Source organism: Microplitis mediator, chromosome 1 (assembly GCF_029852145.1).
Source record: "Microplitis mediator isolate UGA2020A chromosome 1, iyMicMedi2.1, whole genome shotgun sequence".
Lineage (NCBI taxonomy): Eukaryota > Metazoa > Arthropoda > Insecta > Hymenoptera > Braconidae > Microplitis > Microplitis mediator.
Window position 1 is genome coordinate 27,990,083 of NC_079969.1, and position 19,153 is coordinate 28,009,235.

The following is a 19,153-nucleotide window of genomic DNA, read 5'->3' on the forward strand; positions in this document are numbered from 1 at the left end:
AATCAGGGAAAACTTTTAATTTTTCATATTCACGCCTTCCATTTACTAGGTTACGTTGCGCACAACCGCTTGCGCATCTTATATATACTATTGAGTATACTTATATGCTGATTAACCAATAAGATGTTCGGAAATGAATCTTTGACATATACTATACCGAAAACGTCTTCTGTGTCGACATTTACCGACTAATTAACGCGTTCGTTTAGAAATAAATTTATTAGTTTCCACGAAATACGTATTGCTTTTGATAAAAAAAAATATATAAATAAATATATTAGTGTCTGAAGTGAAAAATGAATAAAATAGATTATATTAAATAACTATTAATAATAAAAAAAATTCTCCAAATGTCAATGATGAAAATAAAAGAAAAGAATAAAATAAAATAAATGATTTATCTGATCGGCAAAAGGAAACGTAGAAAAAATATATACATATTTATATAAATAATAAATAAAATTATCATTAGATTGGAGGTAGTATCGGGCCTAATAGTATTGAGATGTGTTGAGTTGATAGTCGATCCCTGATCTCCAAAAAAATATATCTTTAATTATATATTTAATTCCAATAAATAAATAAATAAATAAATAAAAATAAATATATAAGAATACTGATAATAAATAAATAATAATGATAATAAGCTAAGTGCTGATGCTGTCGAACAATAATTCTGATATATTTATATATATATTAAGAAAAAATAATAATTTTATGACAATAAAATATACTCGTGTGTAAAGTGCCGAAATTTTTTTTTTATTATTATTATTGTTTATTATTAATAATAATAGTAATAATAATAATAATAATAATAATAATAATAATAATAATAATAATAATAATTAGTAATAATAAATAGTTGTTATGAATTAGTTCAGTCTGTTGCTTTTTTTTAGAAATAATAAATGATTTTATTAATTAATTGTTTGCGATTGCGTGAATGAAAAAAAATATATAATTTTTTTTTTGTACATAAATGTTAATTATTTATTAAATATTCAAACATCGTACCTCTGTATTAGACAATAGATCAAAAATATTTAATTAAATTTTTTGGCAGTTAATTAATTAATTAAAAAATTTTTTTTACGGGGTTTGAATGTAATTTAATTATGGGTGTACTCGATTGATTAAAACTACAAATCATATCTCGAAACAATAAAGAAATTTTGTTCGCTTGATTTTATTGTATATATTATAATTAAAAATTAATTAATTGGTGTATTAATTTATTTATTAAATTAATAATTGATAATTAATTATAAAAATAGATAATAAATTAATTGATACGAATTTTATCGATATATTTAATATAAAGTGTATCAATTATATCGACAATAAAAATGTTTAATTAAATAAAAAGTAATTTTTAAAAAATATTTATCAAAGTAATAATTTGTAAGGACAATAATTAAAAATTTTTATTTTATTTTTTTTTTTTAAATTAACGGTAGTGTATAAAATTAAAAATTATGTTCCAGTAAAACGAGAGTATGAAAAAAAATGAGGTCTTGCGTATAAATAAAAAATATAGTAACTGTTATTATATATATGTATAATAAGCTTTCAAGTGTGACATTAACAGTAGATATAAATTTTGCTTGATATATATAAAAAATAAAAATCCAAAATGACTTAGCGACTTCTTCTTGCCTTCAATACTGCGAATATATAAATTTAAAAAATTATGCTGATCGACAATAAAAACGATTATTTATAATCTGATAATCGATGTCAAGAGTAGCGAGATTTATTAATTAAATGATAATAATATTTATGATTGAAGTACGCAAATTAACAGTTAATGGATAATTAAATAAACTAATAAATAATTGTTAATCGCCAAAAAATATACTGGTCTGGTTTGTTAATTATTACATCATATAATTATGTAAAATATGTATGTACATTGTAACCTGTATTATTTAATAATAACGTGAAAACAATAATTACTTGAGAAATAAAGTGTAAGAAAAATCTTTTAAAAAAATTTGTTACTCTGCTTTCAAAATTTTCCTGTTTTTATTTTTCGCGGATATTTTTTTCGATAATGGAAAGATATGAATCAGCTATTGCGTAAGTTGTTTGCTAGTGCAGTTGCTGGTTCAAGACCTGCAACATAATACATATGAATCGTTTATTTGAGAAACCCCATAAGTCATGTTTTTTACGAAATTGGGTTTTTTGCATTTTTGGGTTCCTTGAATGTTCCTTCATAGAAATCAATCAAAATATGCATCAAATTAGCGTTTAAACAAAAATTAACCCGGTGACAGCAATTTCATTTAATTGAGAAACCCCATAAGTCAATGACTCAAATAAACTTATGGAGTTTTAGTTTCACAGAAATAATTTTTTTTTTTTTATTTAAAATTCGCGCTTTTTTGGGAAATTAATTTCAAATGTTGCTTTATTGTTGACTGTGATATGACTAATTAAAATGTTTAAATTAATTATAATTTTTTGTAATTTCTGAGTTTCAGAGTTCAAATAGATATTTAAGACTTCATTTTATCAGTGTAATAAATGATTTGAGTGGAAACATTTAAAAAAACAATGATTTTATAACTTATTTTTTCCGTTTGGTTGAGAAACTCCATAAGTCAATCAACTTTAAATAATTTTTTTAAGTAGTTTAAGTTAAAAAATTGAATTTTTCTTTTTGGAATCTTTACCAGAGGCGCTAACATTATTGTATTCATTTATTTATTTATTATTTTAATGTCAAGTTTTTCCAAAAAAATTTTTTTTGTGTTTCCTGAAAAATTTTGTTTTCTTGACTTATGGGGTTTCTCAAATAAACGATTCATATGTGTTGAGTACAGGTGCTGATAAGGCTTTGTCTTATTATTGTATCCCTCATTTCATTACATTACATTACTTTGTATTACATTATATTATATTATATAATTTGCGTTATATTACATACGTTATATATTACATATATTTATCACTCTATTGTTTATATTAGACATAGAATGTGATATTTCTGTTATAATGTTGGCCGAAGCCTTATAATAATTTTTGTTCTGTTTGGAATTTTGTTTTACGAGATTCTAAAACTTATTTTTGTTTTTTTTGTATTGAAATTTTTACGTCTGTTACCAGATTGTAATTATAATAGACTTGTATTTCAATACTATTATTATCTGGCCCTTTCCCTTCAATAAATATATAAATAAATAAAAGACAAAAAATTTGTCTTGTTACGAAAAATTTTAAGAATTGGATTTTCCGGGATCACTGAGCTGGGAGTTTTTAAAAACTGAATTCAAATTTCACGATACAGGAAATTAATCTCTTGATGACTTGAAAAAATTTCAGGCTGTCAAATTAATTCGGTTTTATTTTTAATCCAGTTCAGGAAATCGGCCTCTATCGCATTCAATCGACCCGAAAAAGTATTTTTCCTCTCTTTTATCTAAAATTTTTTTTACTACTCCACTACTTCACGACTTGAAGTGTTACGTAAAAAAAACTCTTATCCAATCACGTTCACGGTTCAAAAAAATTATATTCAAATTAATCAGTCCCGAAAACCCAAAATTTCAATCATTTTTTTTACGCCCCCCTTTCCATCTGAAATCTTACCCCCCTAAAATATTTTACCTCTAAATTAAGAGCCAAAAAAAAATCACTGAAAATTTTCAAGCCGCAACAAACTTTCTCAAAAATTTATTTTTCAAACCGAAATTTCCGAAACAGATTTCGATCTTAAAAAAAATTCTAGTTTTTTCTGATACTCTATTGAAATAAAATTAATGATACCCTTCTCATACATTTAAAAAAAAAAACACGCAATGTTCCACATGACATAATGGAATTCAATTCAAATCCAACCTAAGAATTTATTATATTTTACCCATATAATTAAGTAAAATATTTTTGTCGCAATTTTCATTAACTTTCGACACTAATAACCACCATGTTCACTTGTTCATTACAAATACCATATTCCCCCAGTATTTAAATGCATTTTTTAATTACATTCCATGACAGTTCATCCGCTTACTTTCAACTCTATTCTAATTTCGTATGATTATTGTCCCCGTGCGTGATGTTAAATTAATTTAGTAATTTTTTAACATCACATTAAACTTTTATGTAATAAACCAGACTTCTTAATCAAATTTCCCACAGAATTTCATAAAATGTAAACAATAAAATTACATTAATACTTAATAATTAAGTAGTAAAAAAAATGAAGCGCAACGTTTCTCATAATTTCAAATAAAATTCTTGCGATTGTTTATTCGTTTGTAAAAATTAAAATTGACAATTACATAAAAAAATGTCATTACGGGGATTAAGAACCCGGTATATAAATAAAGAAAATTATTTTTCCTTATCAGTTTATTTTAATATTTATTTACGGTAATAACAAACTTTTCATTATAAATACCGCGGGTTTGAACTGCGCATGCGCTGAAGACCTGGACCGCGAATAGGGGAAATGCCGGGACTCCCATCATATTGTAGATATACATATATATATTATACTTTCTAAATTCAAGTGGATCCCTGATGAGTATACATTTAACAGCGCGACATCAAACGTTTAAGATTCACGTCCGAAAAATATATTATTTTCATCGGTGATACTAGACACGTCCGATGTTATATCACATACGCCGGGAGTGCCGGACATGGCGGTCAGTTGTACTGTGCATCTTATTTTTTTAACATTTTTTATTTTTTATCAAACAGGTGAGTTGTTTTTTTAATTCATTTCAATATTTTGTTTTATATTCAACAAGATTTTTTTTTTATTCACTAATTTTTTTTTTTTTTTGAAAATTATTCAAACCCTGATTAAACAACTGAATTAGATCGAATTAAACAGAATTAAATTTTTAATTCTATTTGATTCAGATAAATTCTTTTAATTCGGTACCTAACTTAGAAATGAATTCTGTCTAATTCGGCAGGAAAACCAGAATTAGTCCAAATTAAAACGAATTCAAATAATTCTATTCGGTTTAATTCTGATTAATTCGGAAATAATTCTCAAATTTCTGGTTTCGAATCCGAATTAAACTGAATTAAAATGAATTTGAAATTTTTAAATCGGTTTTGTTCTGTTTAATTCAAATTCAAATTTTCAATTCAGTTGAATTCTGTTTTGCAAAATTCGACAGAATATAATAGAATTAAAATTTTTAATTCTATTTAATTCAGATAAATTCTGTTAATTCGGTGCCTAACTTAAAAATGAATTCTGTCTAATTCGGCAGGAAAACCAGAATTTTTCCGAATTAAAACGAATTTAAATAATTCTATTCGGTGTAATTCTGATTAATTCGAAAATAACTCTCCAATTTCTGGTTCTGAATCCGAATTAAAACGAATTTGAAATTTTTAAATCGGTTTTATTCTATTTTATTCAAATTCAAATTCAAATTTTCAATTCAGTTGAATTCTGTTTTGCAGAATTCGACAGAATATCACAGAATTAAAATTTTTAATTCGCTCGAATTCAGTTGTTCAATCAGGGAAACCGGCGGCTTTAATTATTCGAATTAAATTTAAAAATTGAATAAAAGAAAAGATTTTTTTTGTACAAAAAAAAATTAATTGCTATTATGATGAATTATAAAATAAATGAAACAAAGTTCATTATTATGAAACAAATAATTAATAAATTCTATGGAAGACTGACATCAATTCGCGCGACCTTTGCCTCATTCGCGATAATCCTTTTCCTTTCTCAGTTTTTTTGGTCTTCGTAAAGTGTCAAGTCTAATCAATGACTTAAATTATCTAGGATCAGTACTACAGCCAAGGATACTCATAAAAGTCCTTTATTAATTATTATATTCAAATTAATTTTTTCCCGCCTTTTTTATTAATTTAAAAAAAATTCATAGTAATCGTAATTTTTATATAAAGCAGTCATCTAATATGCAAATGATATTTTTCAGTTTATGTACAAGGACAAAATAAAACATTGAAGGACCTTTTCAATAGTACTTCGTGTGCGAAACCTCCGTACACGTGCCCACATCCACAAATTGAATTTTATTTGTACACGAGGTGATTTGAATGTTTATATTTATTATTTAATAATAATAATAATAATAATAATAATAAATTGCATAAATATTTGCTAATAATAATTTACTATATTAAGTATTCAAATAAACGATTGTAAAAAAAATAAAATATAAATTTTATTTTATTTTATTTAAATAAATAAAGGAAACTTTTAATTTCAAGATCACGACCAACGTATGTTAAATTGAAAGTGACCTAAATACTGATGCTACTCACCTTTCTCCGACAATTTCATATATATACATATATTTATCTAAATAATAAGTACTTGACTTACTCTCACTGTCTTAACTTGCGTCATAAGTGAATCCATTTCATAAATAATAAAAATTTAAATAATAAAAAGACCCATCAATTTTTTTTTCAAACTTGACAGCAAAATATCTATTTTATTGGCATATATTTTGCTGCAATAAATTATAAAGGGAAAGTTTGATAAATATATATGTATAAGTATATGTTTGCTTCATTTATTTATTTACTTTTATTATTATTTTTGTTAACGTTCGGTGGCTTATGCAAATTACGTACATAAGTTTTTTTTTTACTGTTATATTTATATTTATTTTATAGAACTACTCAAAAAAATCCAGTTCTCCTTGACGTTCTAAATCGCCGATCGTTGGATTACACGAGTTTCGACCGGTCGCATCCGACAAAAATTATAATTCACGGATTTGGAGGCGGAAGAAATTTAGCACCGAGTACTGATCTGAGGAATGGTAATTACCATTATGATAATTTTATTTTAAATTATTTAATGATAGAGATAATAGTAGAATTTATGAAATTTATAGGTAATTATTATTATTTTAAATTAATAAGGCAATACCGGAAACGTGCGTGAAAGGAGAATGAACGAGAAAAGGTTGTCGACCGGTTGGATTGATTAGTGAGAGTACTTGCGATGAAATTGCAAAAAAAATAATTTACTTTACTTGAGAAATATTTATACATATGTGTGCATAATTAAGAATATTGAGAAGTGTCTCCAAGATGTAATTATCTAATTGACATTAGACCCATGAATGCTATTAATCGGGTTTTATTGGCCAATTAATTTTTTCAACATTTCAAGAATTTATAAATTTTATATCTGATGAATATTCATTGGATAATTGGATCTGACAAAATTTTTTTTTAGATTCTATTAATAATTTATCAAAAATTAATTTTATTTCTGACGGTATTCCTCTAATAATTATTAGATCTAATTATTAGATTGATTAATTAGATCTAAAAATTGTAAGTAAACTCAGAATGGAAGTTATGGATATCGAAATTAAATTTTATTGAGTATTAGATCCAACTAATTATTAATTAGATCTTCATAATTTTTATCTAGATCCAATTTTTTTCTAAACACAGATCTAATCATCCAATAATTTTCCAATACTATCCAATTAACTGTAAAGAATATTTTACAATTTTTACTCACGTCTAAATACAATTTAAAAAATTGGATAATTGGATCTGACAGAATTTTTATTAGATTCTATTAATAATTTAACAAAAATTAATTTCAGTTCTGAAGTAATTCATATAATTATTAGATCTAATTATTAGATTGATTAATTAGATCTAAAAATTAGTAAGTAAACTCATAATGGAAGTTACGGATATCCAAATTAAATTTTATTGAGTATTAGATCCAATTAATTATTAATTAGATCTCCATAATTTTTTATTTAGACCCAATTTTTTTTTAACACAGATCTAATCATCCACTGTTTTGATCTAATTTATTTTTTAATCCAATTATAAATTTCAATAAATAACAGCTCAGATCCAATGAATACAAAATTTCATTCAATAATTTTCCAATACTATCCAATTAACTGTAAAAGATATTTTACAATTTTTACTCACGTCTAAATACAATTAAAAAAATTGGATAATTGGATCTGGCCGAAATTTTTTTTAGATTCTATTAATAATTTATCAAAAATTTATTTTAGCTCTACCGGTATTCATCTAATGATTATTAGATCTAATTATTAGACTCATTAATTAGATCCAAAAATTTGTAAATAAACTTAGAATGGATTAATATCCAAATCAAATTTGATTGAGAATTAGATCCAACTAATTATTAATTAGATCTTCATAATTTTTATCTAGATCTAATTTTTTTCTAAACACAGATCTAATCATCCACTGTATTGATCTAATTTATTTTTTAATCCAATTAAAAATTCCATTAAACAACAGCTCAGATCCAATGAATACAAAATTTAATCCAATTATTTTCCAATTAACTGTAAAAAAATATTTTACAATTTTTACTCACATCTAAATACAATGACGAAAAATTTTCATAATCAGCTGATAAAAATCCAATAATTAGATCTAATAACGATGTATTTGTAGCGTATTTCAAACGCGGGGATTTCAACATAATAATTGTCGACTACGGTTCATTAGTACGTGAGCCATGTCTCTCGCAAATGCAGTGGGGACCGGATTTCTGTTCACAATGTATTGCTCAGTTAGTGAGATACTTGAGGGATCACCCGCGTGGGACACCAGTCGAGAGTATCCACGTGCTGGGATACAGCGTTGGTGCTCATATAGCCGGGCTGATAGCCAATCACTTGCCCGATGACAAGTTGGGACGTATTACTGGTAATAAACCATCTCTCAATCCACTCACTGCCCGCTAAATTCCCAGCTATCAACTCAAAACGTCACAAGTTCACGTTGACGAATTTAGAAACGTATTTCAGGTCTCGACCCCACGATATTTTTTTACATGAACGGAAACCGTTCGCGGGATCTGGACGAATCCGATGCCCTATTTGTCGACATCATCCACACGGGAGCCGGGATTTTGGGACAGTGGGGACCAAACGGGCACGCGGATTTTTATGTAAATGGTGGTTCGAGTCAGCCTGGGTGTGCAACTGCTTCCATTTTACGTAACTGTCTTATTTTTGCTTTACTCGATACTCGGAAAAAATTACAAATTTTTCACTAAATAATATTTTACCTCAGAAACTCTAGCGTGCGATCACACAAAAGTCACTCCGTATTACATCGAGTCGATAACAACAAAGGCAGGATTCTGGGCAGCGCCATGTGCAAATTTGTTTTCGTATCTAACGGGTTGGTGCAGCCCAAAGGACGAAGAGTGGGTACTGATGGGCGAGGATACGCCACCCACGTAAGTTATTTTTTTTTTTTTTAATTATTCATTATTTATTTATTTAATGGCAATACGAAAAAAAATTCCAGCGCACGAGGAGTCTACTATCTGTCAACAAACGCACGCAAACCGTACGCCCGAGGACATCCAGGAAAAAGGCAACTCCCGAAAAATCGGAAGCAATCGTCCTACCGCCAGTATTAAGTCTGCTTAAGCAATTAATCAACATTATTATAGAATAAGTTATTGTATTAATAATTAATTTTCAATTTATTTATGATTATTATTATATTTTTTAATTAGGGTTAATTTTTGTACTGTAATTTTTTAGTACTATTAGTACTAGTATTTTGTAGACAGTGTACTATAAATAATTTTTTAAATTAAAATATATTATCAACAATTAATAAAATTGAAACGTCATTTTTGTCAAAATAGAACATTTGTTTATTTTTACTACAACAATATCATACAATAAATCACAATTAATTTTTAAAGATCTTTGTCTGCATTTAATGTCAGTCAATGCACGCCCTGATTAAACAACTGAATTCGACCGAATTAAAAATTTTAATTCTGTTATATTCTGTCAAATTCTGCAAAACAGAATTCAACTGAATTGAAAATTTAAATTTGAATTAAACAGAATAAAACCGATTTAAAAATTTCAAATTCGTTTTAATTCAGTTCAATTCGGATTCAGAACCAGATATTGGAGAATTATTTTCTAATTAATCAGAATTAAACCGAATAGAATTATTTAAATTCATTTTAATTTTGACAAATTCTGGTTTTCCTGCCGAATAAGACAGAATTCATTTTTAAGTTATGCACCGAATTAACAGAATTTGTCTGAATTAAAAATTTAATTCTGTTTAATTTGATTGAATTCAGTTGTTTAATCATGGTGGTAAGAAATGCATGGCGTTCAACACCATGCTGGTATGGTCTCAAGACAGATACTAAAATAGTATCTGAAATATTCCAAGACAGTATTGTAACGAGTCCCAGAAAAACAGCGTTATTTACTATACTGTATAGTACTGGAGCTATTGTATTGCTCACACGTATGCATAGCAGGCACTGCGAAACCGCATGGTCCTGAGACCCATACTACAATGCCGGGGCACAATGCTACTAGTTTTTCCCGCCATAATTTCTGGCGTGTCAATCAATGTATACTATCGTATTACCGCCAAAACTATATAGATGCAGTTAGACTAGGCTTATCTGCCAGAAGCATTGTGGATATGGCAACGCAGTATGGGCCTGACGGCCAAACTGACATTGCGGCATCCGCGACAACTATAGCGAATGTTACTATTCCCGCAATGGTCGAATCATCTATGCATACAATTTTACAACCTAAAAAATCGCCGATACCATACAGTATGGCGTTCGAGCCCTTACTGACAAAATATTTCTTACCGTGTGTGACAATGTGTGCACGGAAAAAAATAAACTTTAAAAATTACTATTTGAAATTATAACCTGGAGCCCGGTTATCAATATGGGGAATTTTAACATTCAAATAGTAAATTTTATAATACGTGTCGTCTATTTTCTAAGTATCAGTTAACTGTAATTACGATTTTTAAAGTTCAAATAGTAATTTTTCTTACATAAACAATAAATTTTCATACTTATCCCGTAATTTTTCACGTTTTAATCATAAATGACAGAATTACTATTTAGAATGATGGTATTTACTGTTCACTTTGTCATAATATTACTTGTCATTCTCAATTTATATAGTTCATTTTTTTCCGTGTGCTAAAATAAATTTAAATCTGTGGCAAATAATCGCGTGTCAGTTAAATGAACTATAAAATTCACAAATTTATATTAAACTCGTAATTCAAATATCTTAATTTTGAAATGAGGGTATAATTATCATGTTCTGTATTTTGTACTTAACCTAATTGTAACATCGATGTAATTTTTTGGTCTTGATCACAAGGAGCATAGCTCCATGATCGAATAATAAATAAATAAATAATTTAAACAGTCGACTTATAAATAAATTCAAATCGCCACTAAAATTAAACGCGATTATTAAATTTTCGTTTTCTATTTTTGGTTTTTTTATTCCGTTTCTTACTTATTTTTCTAATTATTCTGTCTTCTCTTTGATTTTCATTGACTTGTATTATTGTCTCTACTTTAAATCTTTCTAAAATAAATATGAAGATACCAGAAATTATTCCCATTATTAGCAAATGAAAAATGAACATCAACGCGTCTAAATCAATGGGCAGCCAAGTGAAATACGGTGCAACAATTAAAAACATTTCTTCAAAACGAGTAAAAATTATATTAGTTCGTCTTTTTGCGAGCCCAGTGTGTTCGAGTGACATCAAAAAGGTGTCAAATCGATTTTTAAGCGGCCAATCATGACGAACTGCCAGTACAGACAAGCTATTTCTCAAAAATTTTTTTGACAAGTGATAAATTTTTTTGGTCTTATCAATATTCCGTGAAGACTCAACTATATCTAATACTATCAGAAGTAAAGAATAATCCTCGATACAAACACTCGATTTATCATTAATCACTGCGTTAACGCAGGTATAAACATCCGTAATTTCAGTTTTTGATTCTACGAAATCGTCGCCCTTGATCACCGATTTTCCTGAATCCGTTGTGTAAATTCTTGTGTAAAATGAATCGTGCAAGTCACTTAAAGACTCAGCATTGTGTCGTAATTCGGGTTTCGTTAGAAATTCAGCCAAGTGTCCTTGAAAAGTCGCTTGGAGGATTAGAAAGTAAAGAAAGATCATGGAAAAGAACAACCGCATTACGAAGGAATCAATTCTAGTGTAAACTGAATTATTTGTCCACAAGCGAAGAATTTCAAAAACCGCGGATGCGTGACCGCGCCGTTTATTCACGTACCAAATTACGATATACGTCATAAGTGAAAATATAAGTGTTGCTGATATCATCAAAACTCCGTAGTAATCGTACATTTTTTCAAGAGGCGAACGAAACCCGCGATTTTGCGAGAGAATAGAGAATCCAGAATAAAGGATCGGATAACTCGCGGATAAGTTGTGAATAGTAAAGTGTGTCCGTGGACACATTGCAAAGTCTGATGACCCATCTAGCAGTTTTTTGAAAATACCGCGTGGCTCTAGATCAGCGTCGTAGACCGCGAGTTCATAATCAAATTTGAGCGAAACGTTAAGCGCAACTTTTAATGAATGGATCAGGTAATAATCGTAATTTGAAAAATTAAATAATTGGCTTTTGTTTTCAACTGCGTTTATCAAGTGGCTTTTGGAATCGTGAACGCAGCAAACGATATTTATTGTCGTTTTGTCGAGATGTTTGGTCCGATCGAAATTGAAACCCTCGCAGATATTTTCTGTTGATAATCAAAAATCAAAAATCATCAGAAAATTTTTTTGACTGTTTTTGTTGGTAATCAAAAATCAAAAATCATCAGAAAATTTTTTTGACTGTTTCTGTTGATAATCAAAAATCAAAAATCATCAGAAAATTTTTTTGACTGTTTTTGTTGCTGATAAAAATATTTAGTTACCTTTTTTGTAGGGTCGGTTGAAAATTGCCATGTAATGAGATCCATTTTTGAGCTCTTCGACGAATTTCCATTGATCGGATGCATACTTTGAGTACGGGTTGAAAGTGTAAATGAACGGTTTCTGTTCTAAGTCGAGACAAACAAAGTAACAATTGAGAATATTCATTTTCCAAACTGTTTGTAGAGTAGTTTGTGCATCACTGCAACCATTTTTTGATCTACTGATCACAAAATAAGGCGTCATAATATTCCACCATGGAGATTTTTTGAATGTGTGCAAAATTTCAGTGAGTTTGTCAACAGAACCATCGATAGTCACAACAAATGAATCAATTTTATTTTTGTACTGTAACTTTGGGTCGACCATTGATGAATTGTCATGCAGGATAATAGCAACCGTCTCTAAATTCCTTATTGATTTAATTATATTCTCATCTGCACCACCGTAAATAATCACTGTTTTATACTCTTTATTGCATGATTTGAGAATGTGCGACTTTAAAGAAAAAAAATGTTAAATATTCAGAATAAATGAAATCCAAACAATATCTTACCAGAATATTTGACAGTTCAGGATAATTACTGTCTCTAGGTTTTATGATCCAGCCTGATATTAAGACGACACAGTTGAAAAATAAAAAGTACAGAAATAATTGAATAAATTTACGTATTCTCATATTCATACGCGATATTAATACTTTTGTAACAAGCTTTGTTACGAGCGGAAGCAATATCACTACTGTAGAATTGTGACATTATACTTCTGTTAATTCAGCATATAAATATTTTATTAACAAAACGCAATACTGTCACATCCCTTTCAGTGAAATCGCAAATACACGCCACCCGGTCAATTAAGTTAATGAAAAAGTTCTATTTCTATCGTGTACTTCAAAACTTCACATATATTTAATACAGATACATAACATTAATGTGTATGAACATATACTTTCCTGATTAACAGCATTATATAAAAAATGCTACTATATAATGGACGGTGTGGCTCAATGGATATAAATAAATTGAACGGAATATGACATATGCTCGGGTAGCTTGGCTGGAATAGCATTCGGCGTGTAACCGACATGGTCTGGGTTCGATTCCCAGCTCGGGTCATCCAAATTTTTCTCAATTTATTTGTAAACTTTTCATTGAGAAGGTTCTTTCCTTATCCTGCCTAATCCCTTCCTCATAATATGAAAGTGTGGAACGCTTCACATATATATTCCCGTATGTATGTTCGCGTGAACATACTTTCCTGCTTTACAGCATTATTTAATGAAATTATATACATATAAAGATTAATATATATGCATATATATTTAATAAACTAATGTACTTTAATTACTTCAATATTTTTTATTCAGTTGATAGAAAATACAATTTATTTTTAACATCTAAGAAATTTAAACTCTGTTGAGAATTGGTTACAGCTGTGTATTGATAAAAAATAAATAATCAGATACCATAGTGCGATCTGTGTCCATGGTAAACACGCCAACTTATTGATATAATGAATAAAAAATTTCTTTCCGATAGTTTGAACTGTGGCTTCACAATAGTGTATAATTATGTTTGTCACTGCTTCAAATGAAGAAATAGTACAGTTTATTTCATGTGACACTAACGATATTGAAAAAATTTATTTAAGTGGAAATATCGACTACACATCTAAATTTTAAATCACCCAAAAATATTAAATTATTACTTAAAATACGTCTGTGATCAAAATTGCCCGTCAAAAAACAAATTATAGTTTAGTCCGCAAAAGCCTCAATTTCTTTGATGTTTTATTTGCCGCTCAGAAAGTAACTCTAGTACTAAAAATCCTCAATGAGAACTATGAGGTCGAAATGCGAATAATTTATCGATTCTAAATCGTAGCAGACCTCAAAATTCTCAACGAATGAAAAGTTATACTTCGGACTTTGAAAAATTTTAGATTCAAAAGGGAGGGGAGGAAATACGTCGAATGAGACCAAGGTTCAAATGCGGATAAAATAATTCCTGTATGTTTCGAGTATTTTGAGGCTCTAATCAAGATTATGTTCTTCCAGTTTAGTCCTCAAAGGGGTAAAATGGGTCATAACTACTACTTTGAGGACTAAACTACGATAACTTTCTACTGTCAATCTCAAAATTCTAAATCAATCCTCAAAAACCTCATTGAAAACTTTGAGACTTAAACCTGAATTTGTTTTTTGACTCGGGCGTGGAGGTTTTTTAGTCGACTACATATAAAATAGAGGTGGGTAGTTCCGGGAACATTCCGGATTGAACCTGGAACGTTTCCGGAGCGAAAAGGAACTAGTTCCTGGAATCATATCCGTGGAACTATTTAATGTTTTTAATTCTCATGAAGGTTTAGTATTTAGAACGTACACGGAGAGAAAAATATCGCCAGATTAAGTATACGTATCGCTATTTTGGCTATACGCTGTATAGTCATCTTACTTAACGATACGCCGTATAGCCAGTTCAGCTATACAGAGTATCCTCACAGTGGATCGTCAAAATGACGATCCGTATCCTTATTTTAGGCATTTCATGAATCGCTGACATGACTATTGCGCAAACTCTGTATTTAGGCATCCGGCAACCGAGAACGACGATTCGTATAGCTAATTTAGCTATACGGATCCTCACGCTGGCGATACGGATACCTATATTAACGAAACTACATATCGTTACAAAGGCTATCCGTCGTATTGTTAAATTAAATAAACGAATACTTAATCTAACCCAAATACGTATGTTTACTTTAACGATACTATAGATTATTAAATTAATATGAGAGTATTCCTAAATTAGGTATACGAATCGTTATTCTGACGATATGTCATTTGAGGATACATTAGATAGTCATTCTGGGGATATTTTTCTCTCCGTGTAGACATACAAAATATTCTAGTATACACAACATTATGCTTTGCGACCTATGTGTTTAAAACGCATTCACGGCGAACTATACTATTTTATACTAAATAGAGAATGAATTATGATTGGTATTCAACTCAAAGTTCCATAAGAAATCACCAATTATAAATTATTCTGCTGCTTTATTGCTTGTTGGTAATGACGGCAGTGGTGGACAAAAAAGAACTAGTGAGTATACTAAAGTGAATTTTGAGGAACGAACGGATACGTATTCGACAAAAGACATAGTTCATAGAACTATACAGGTCCGGAACTACCCACCTCTATTATAAAATACTTCATAAATTCTGAACGGCAGTAATGTTTTTTTTTACGATCCGTTTTCTGTTTTTTCTTCGTCTATTATTTTTATTAACTAATTTCTTTTGATTTTTTTGATCAATGATTATTTTTTTATTCCGTGCGAAATTATATTTTTCGAGAATGAAACAAAAAGTAGCAGCTGAGAGCCCGAAAATTAAGAAGTAGAAAATGAATAATAACGATTCTAGATCAATAGGCCGAAATTCAGGCTCGAGCTGCGCATAAAATAAAGAAGATTCAAGATGAGCAGTTAAATTATTGTTTATTTTTTGTAGAATTCCGGTGTTCTCTAGTCTCTGGAGAACGTAGTCGAATTTTTGTTTGAGAGGCCAATCGTGACGAGTCGTGAATATATAGTAAGTATTTCGTAAAAAATTCGGAGACAGATAGAATTTTTGTAGATAGTCTTTTGACAAGTGCAACTTATCGAGATATAACATGATAGCCAAATGATTACTGATACACACACTTGACTTTTCATGCAAAACCGCATCCATGCATTTTGAAAATGAAGTAGACTTTGATTTTGATTTAAGAATTTTGTAGTCCGTAATGAAAAGTTCACTGGATCGAGTGATATAAATTTTTTCATAGAAACTACTCCTTAAATCAGGCAGGGACTCGGCATTGTCTCTCAACTCAGGGTTTGTTAGAAATTTAGATAGATGCCCTTGAAAAGTCGCTTGAAGTATCAGAAAGTAAAGAAATATCACGAAAAAAAATATACGGAGTGCTAAGGTATCAATTTTAGTATAAAGAGAATTTGAAGTCCAAAGACGAAGAATTTCAAAGACCGCGAATGAGTGACCTCGCGGTTTATTTACGTACCAGATAACGAAATAGGTGATTGTTGAAATGATAATTGTTGCTGCAATCATCAATGGTCCGTAGAATTTATACATTTTCTCTAAGGGTGTTTTGAAACCGCGGTTACGAGAAAAAATAGTGAATCCAGAGTAACTTATTTGATAACTTCCCGGAAAACCCAATAAGTAAGGTTGAGTACCTGAGCACAGAACGACGTCAGATGTTTTTTTTTCCAAGAGAATATAAACCCCGTACAATTTTGAAGTTAAAATACCGGAAATTCGTAGGTCGTAATCATATTTCAGAGAGACTTTGAGGGCTGTTTTTATCGCGCTTGTTATACGTGAGTCGTATGATGAAAATTTATAGAATTTACTTTTGTCGGTCGTGTTTTTAAACAGGTGGGTTTTGTTTTCAGTGATGCAGAAGGCGGCATTTACTGTTGTCCGGTCGAGATATTTGGTCCGGTCGAAATTGAAACCCTTGCAGATATTTTCTGTTGACAATCAAAAACCATCAGAAAATTTGATCGACTGTTTTTGTTGCTGATCAAAATAATTAGTTACCTTTTTTGAAGGGTCGGTTGTAGATCGCCATGTAATTGGATCCGTTTTTGAGCTCTTCGACGAATTTCCATTGATCGGGTGCATACTTTGAGTACGGGTTGAAAGTGTAAATGAACGGTTTCTGTTGTGAGTCGAGACAAACAAAGTAACAATTCAAAATATTCATTTTCCAAACTGTTTGTAGAACAGTTTGAGCATCACTGCAGCCATTTTTCGATCCACTGAGTACAAAATAAGGCGTCATAACATTCCACCATGGAGATTTTTTGAATGTGTGCAAAATTTCGACAAGTTCATCTACTGATTCATCGAAGCTTACTACAAATAAACCAACTTTATGTCGAAACACTAATTTTGGATCGACTTTTAATGAATTTTCGTGTAAAATAACACCAACTGATTCCAAATTACGTATTGATTTAATTATATTTTCATCTGCGTTACCATTAATTACAATTTTTCGGAAATTATTGTTACATGACTCCAGCACATGTGTCTATGAAATAATATATATTTTATAGAAAATCAAATATATTTCATTTTGAAAGGAGTATCTTACCAAAATTCCGGATAATTCCGAATAATCATTTTCTTCAGATTTTATGTTCCATCCGGATGTCGAAACACAATTAAAAATTATGAAGTACAAAAATAATTTAATAAATTTATGTATTCTCATATTTTAAATAAAATTTTCACCGTGTTGTCTTTGATCAGTTTTGCTGTATACTATGTGGAAAATCCATAGAGAACTTTTGCGTGTGTTGCATTTCTCTTACTTTCGTGAAATAATTTATTCAAAAGTAAACTAATTATTATGATATCAATTTCTGTACAAATGAATAGTTAATTGACAACACTCATATATTTACTTAAACTAAACAAGTTCATCCCGAGCACTCACACTTGCGTCATCATGTCAATAATATTTTATATTTTTTCTACAATCGCGTGACAGATGGATTCTCTATGACCGTCATTGACATTTCCATACAAAGTCGCCGAGCTTAGAAATTTTCCCATAGATCGGCCGATGCCTAGTTTGCAATGATTGGCCAATAAATGGCACACTATACTGGCCCGAGCATGGTGAATCATTGGCAGCCGTCTTTTTGGTTATAAAAACGGCGCACAATTAACAGCCGTTCGTTGGCCAACGGTTTGATCGAGTGCTCTTGATACCAAGCTTTGGCCGATGATTCATTTCCACGATCTTTGGCCGATGCTTGAAAATTGGCAGCCATTTACGACCCAGTAATGAACCGATTCTTTTTTTTTTGTATGGATCGTCCGAATGAAAAATAAATTAGAATATCTTAACAGGGGTCGCACTTTTCTCTCTATTACACTCAAGTCTACGAATGGTACTATCTTTGTTGAACTTGTACAGTAAATGGAAGCTTTGGCCGAATTTTACTGTTAAATAAACGAATATTATGAAACAATTAAAGCGCTCTTCGCTTGATTAGACAGTAATGCATCAAATTGCGGTCTGTGTTATGTATTGAGAGATTTTGTTTCCGAACAAAACCCAGCCAAAAATATCTGATAACCCCTATTAATATCTTATCAACTTGATTTTTATCAAAATTTATTTCCTCAATATTTTGCTCCAGAGTTTTGTAATTGTGTATTATTAGTGTTTGTACTTATTTTAAGTCAAGAAATCGTGCAAAAAAGGTATTATTTATATCTCTTATAAATAAGAATATTGTTATAACAATAAAAAATATTGTGTATTTGTGTCGAAAACGGGTTGTGTTAAAAATTGTAGTGTATTAACTAACACAA

At 29.6% G+C, this 19,153-nt stretch overlaps 3 protein-coding genes across 3 annotated transcripts; 1 reads left to right on the forward strand and 2 right to left on the reverse strand.

Moving 5' to 3' along the window:
• Window positions 1–4,523: 4,523 nt before the first annotated feature.
• LOC130665402 (phospholipase A1 member A) lies at window positions 4,524–9,637 on the forward strand. Its single transcript, XM_057465754.1, has 7 exons — window positions 4,524–4,713; window positions 5,928–6,039; window positions 6,634–6,782; window positions 8,431–8,685; window positions 8,787–8,978; window positions 9,055–9,223; window positions 9,295–9,637. Exons 1-7 carry the CDS (start codon window positions 4,653–4,655, stop codon window positions 9,407–9,409), a joined length of 1,053 nt encoding a protein of 350 aa, XP_057321737.1. The 5' UTR covers window positions 4,524–4,652; the 3' UTR covers window positions 9,410–9,637.
• Window positions 9,638–9,905: 268 nt separating this feature from the next.
• On the reverse strand, window positions 9,906–13,129 carry LOC130668407 (uncharacterized). The gene is made up of 2 exons (XM_057470691.1): window positions 12,750–13,129; window positions 9,906–12,572 (listed from the first exon to the last, which is right to left on the reverse strand). Exons 1-2 carry the CDS (start codon window positions 13,114–13,116, stop codon window positions 11,248–11,250), a joined length of 1,692 nt encoding a protein of 563 aa, XP_057326674.1. The 5' UTR covers window positions 13,117–13,129; the 3' UTR covers window positions 9,906–11,247.
• A 1,060-nt stretch (window positions 13,130–14,189) lies between these two features.
• LOC130667601 (uncharacterized) lies at window positions 14,190–18,749 on the reverse strand. The gene is made up of 3 exons (XM_057469281.1): window positions 17,922–18,749; window positions 17,363–17,858; window positions 14,190–17,292 (listed from the first exon to the last, which is right to left on the reverse strand). The coding sequence occupies exons 1-3, from the start codon at window positions 18,039–18,041 to the stop codon at window positions 15,965–15,967; spliced, it is 1,944 nt and encodes a 647-aa protein (XP_057325264.1). The 5' UTR covers window positions 18,042–18,749; the 3' UTR covers window positions 14,190–15,964.
• Window positions 18,750–19,153: the final 404 nt, after the last annotated feature.

Bases quoted from the DNA above. Each gene is read 5' to 3' on its own strand.
- LOC130665402 (XM_057465754.1), top strand. From the start codon at position 4,653: ATGGCGGTCAGTTGTACTGTGCATCTTATTTTTTTAACATTTTTTATT. The intron at 8,979-9,054 runs GTAACTGTCTTA...ATTTTACCTCAG, and splicing joins TGCAACTGCTTCCATTTTAC to AAACTCTAGCGTGCGATCAC. The intron at 9,224-9,294 runs GTAAGTTATTTT...AAAAAATTCCAG, and splicing joins GGCGAGGATACGCCACCCAC to CGCACGAGGAGTCTACTATC.
- LOC130668407 (XM_057470691.1), bottom strand. From the start codon at position 13,116: ATGGTCGACCCAAAGTTACAGTACAAAAATAAAATTGATTCATTTGTT. The intron at 12,573-12,749 runs GTAACTAAATAT...GATTATCAACAG, and splicing joins CAACCGACCCTACAAAAAAG to AAAATATCTGCGAGGGTTTC.
- LOC130667601 (XM_057469281.1), bottom strand. From the start codon at position 18,041: ATGAGAATACATAAATTTATTAAATTATTTTTGTACTTCATAATTTTT. The intron at 17,859-17,921 runs GTAAGATACTCC...ATTATTTCATAG, and splicing joins CGGAATTATCCGGAATTTTG to ACACATGTGCTGGAGTCATG. The intron at 17,293-17,362 runs GTAACTAATTAT...GATTGTCAACAG, and splicing joins CAACCGACCCTTCAAAAAAG to AAAATATCTGCAAGGGTTTC.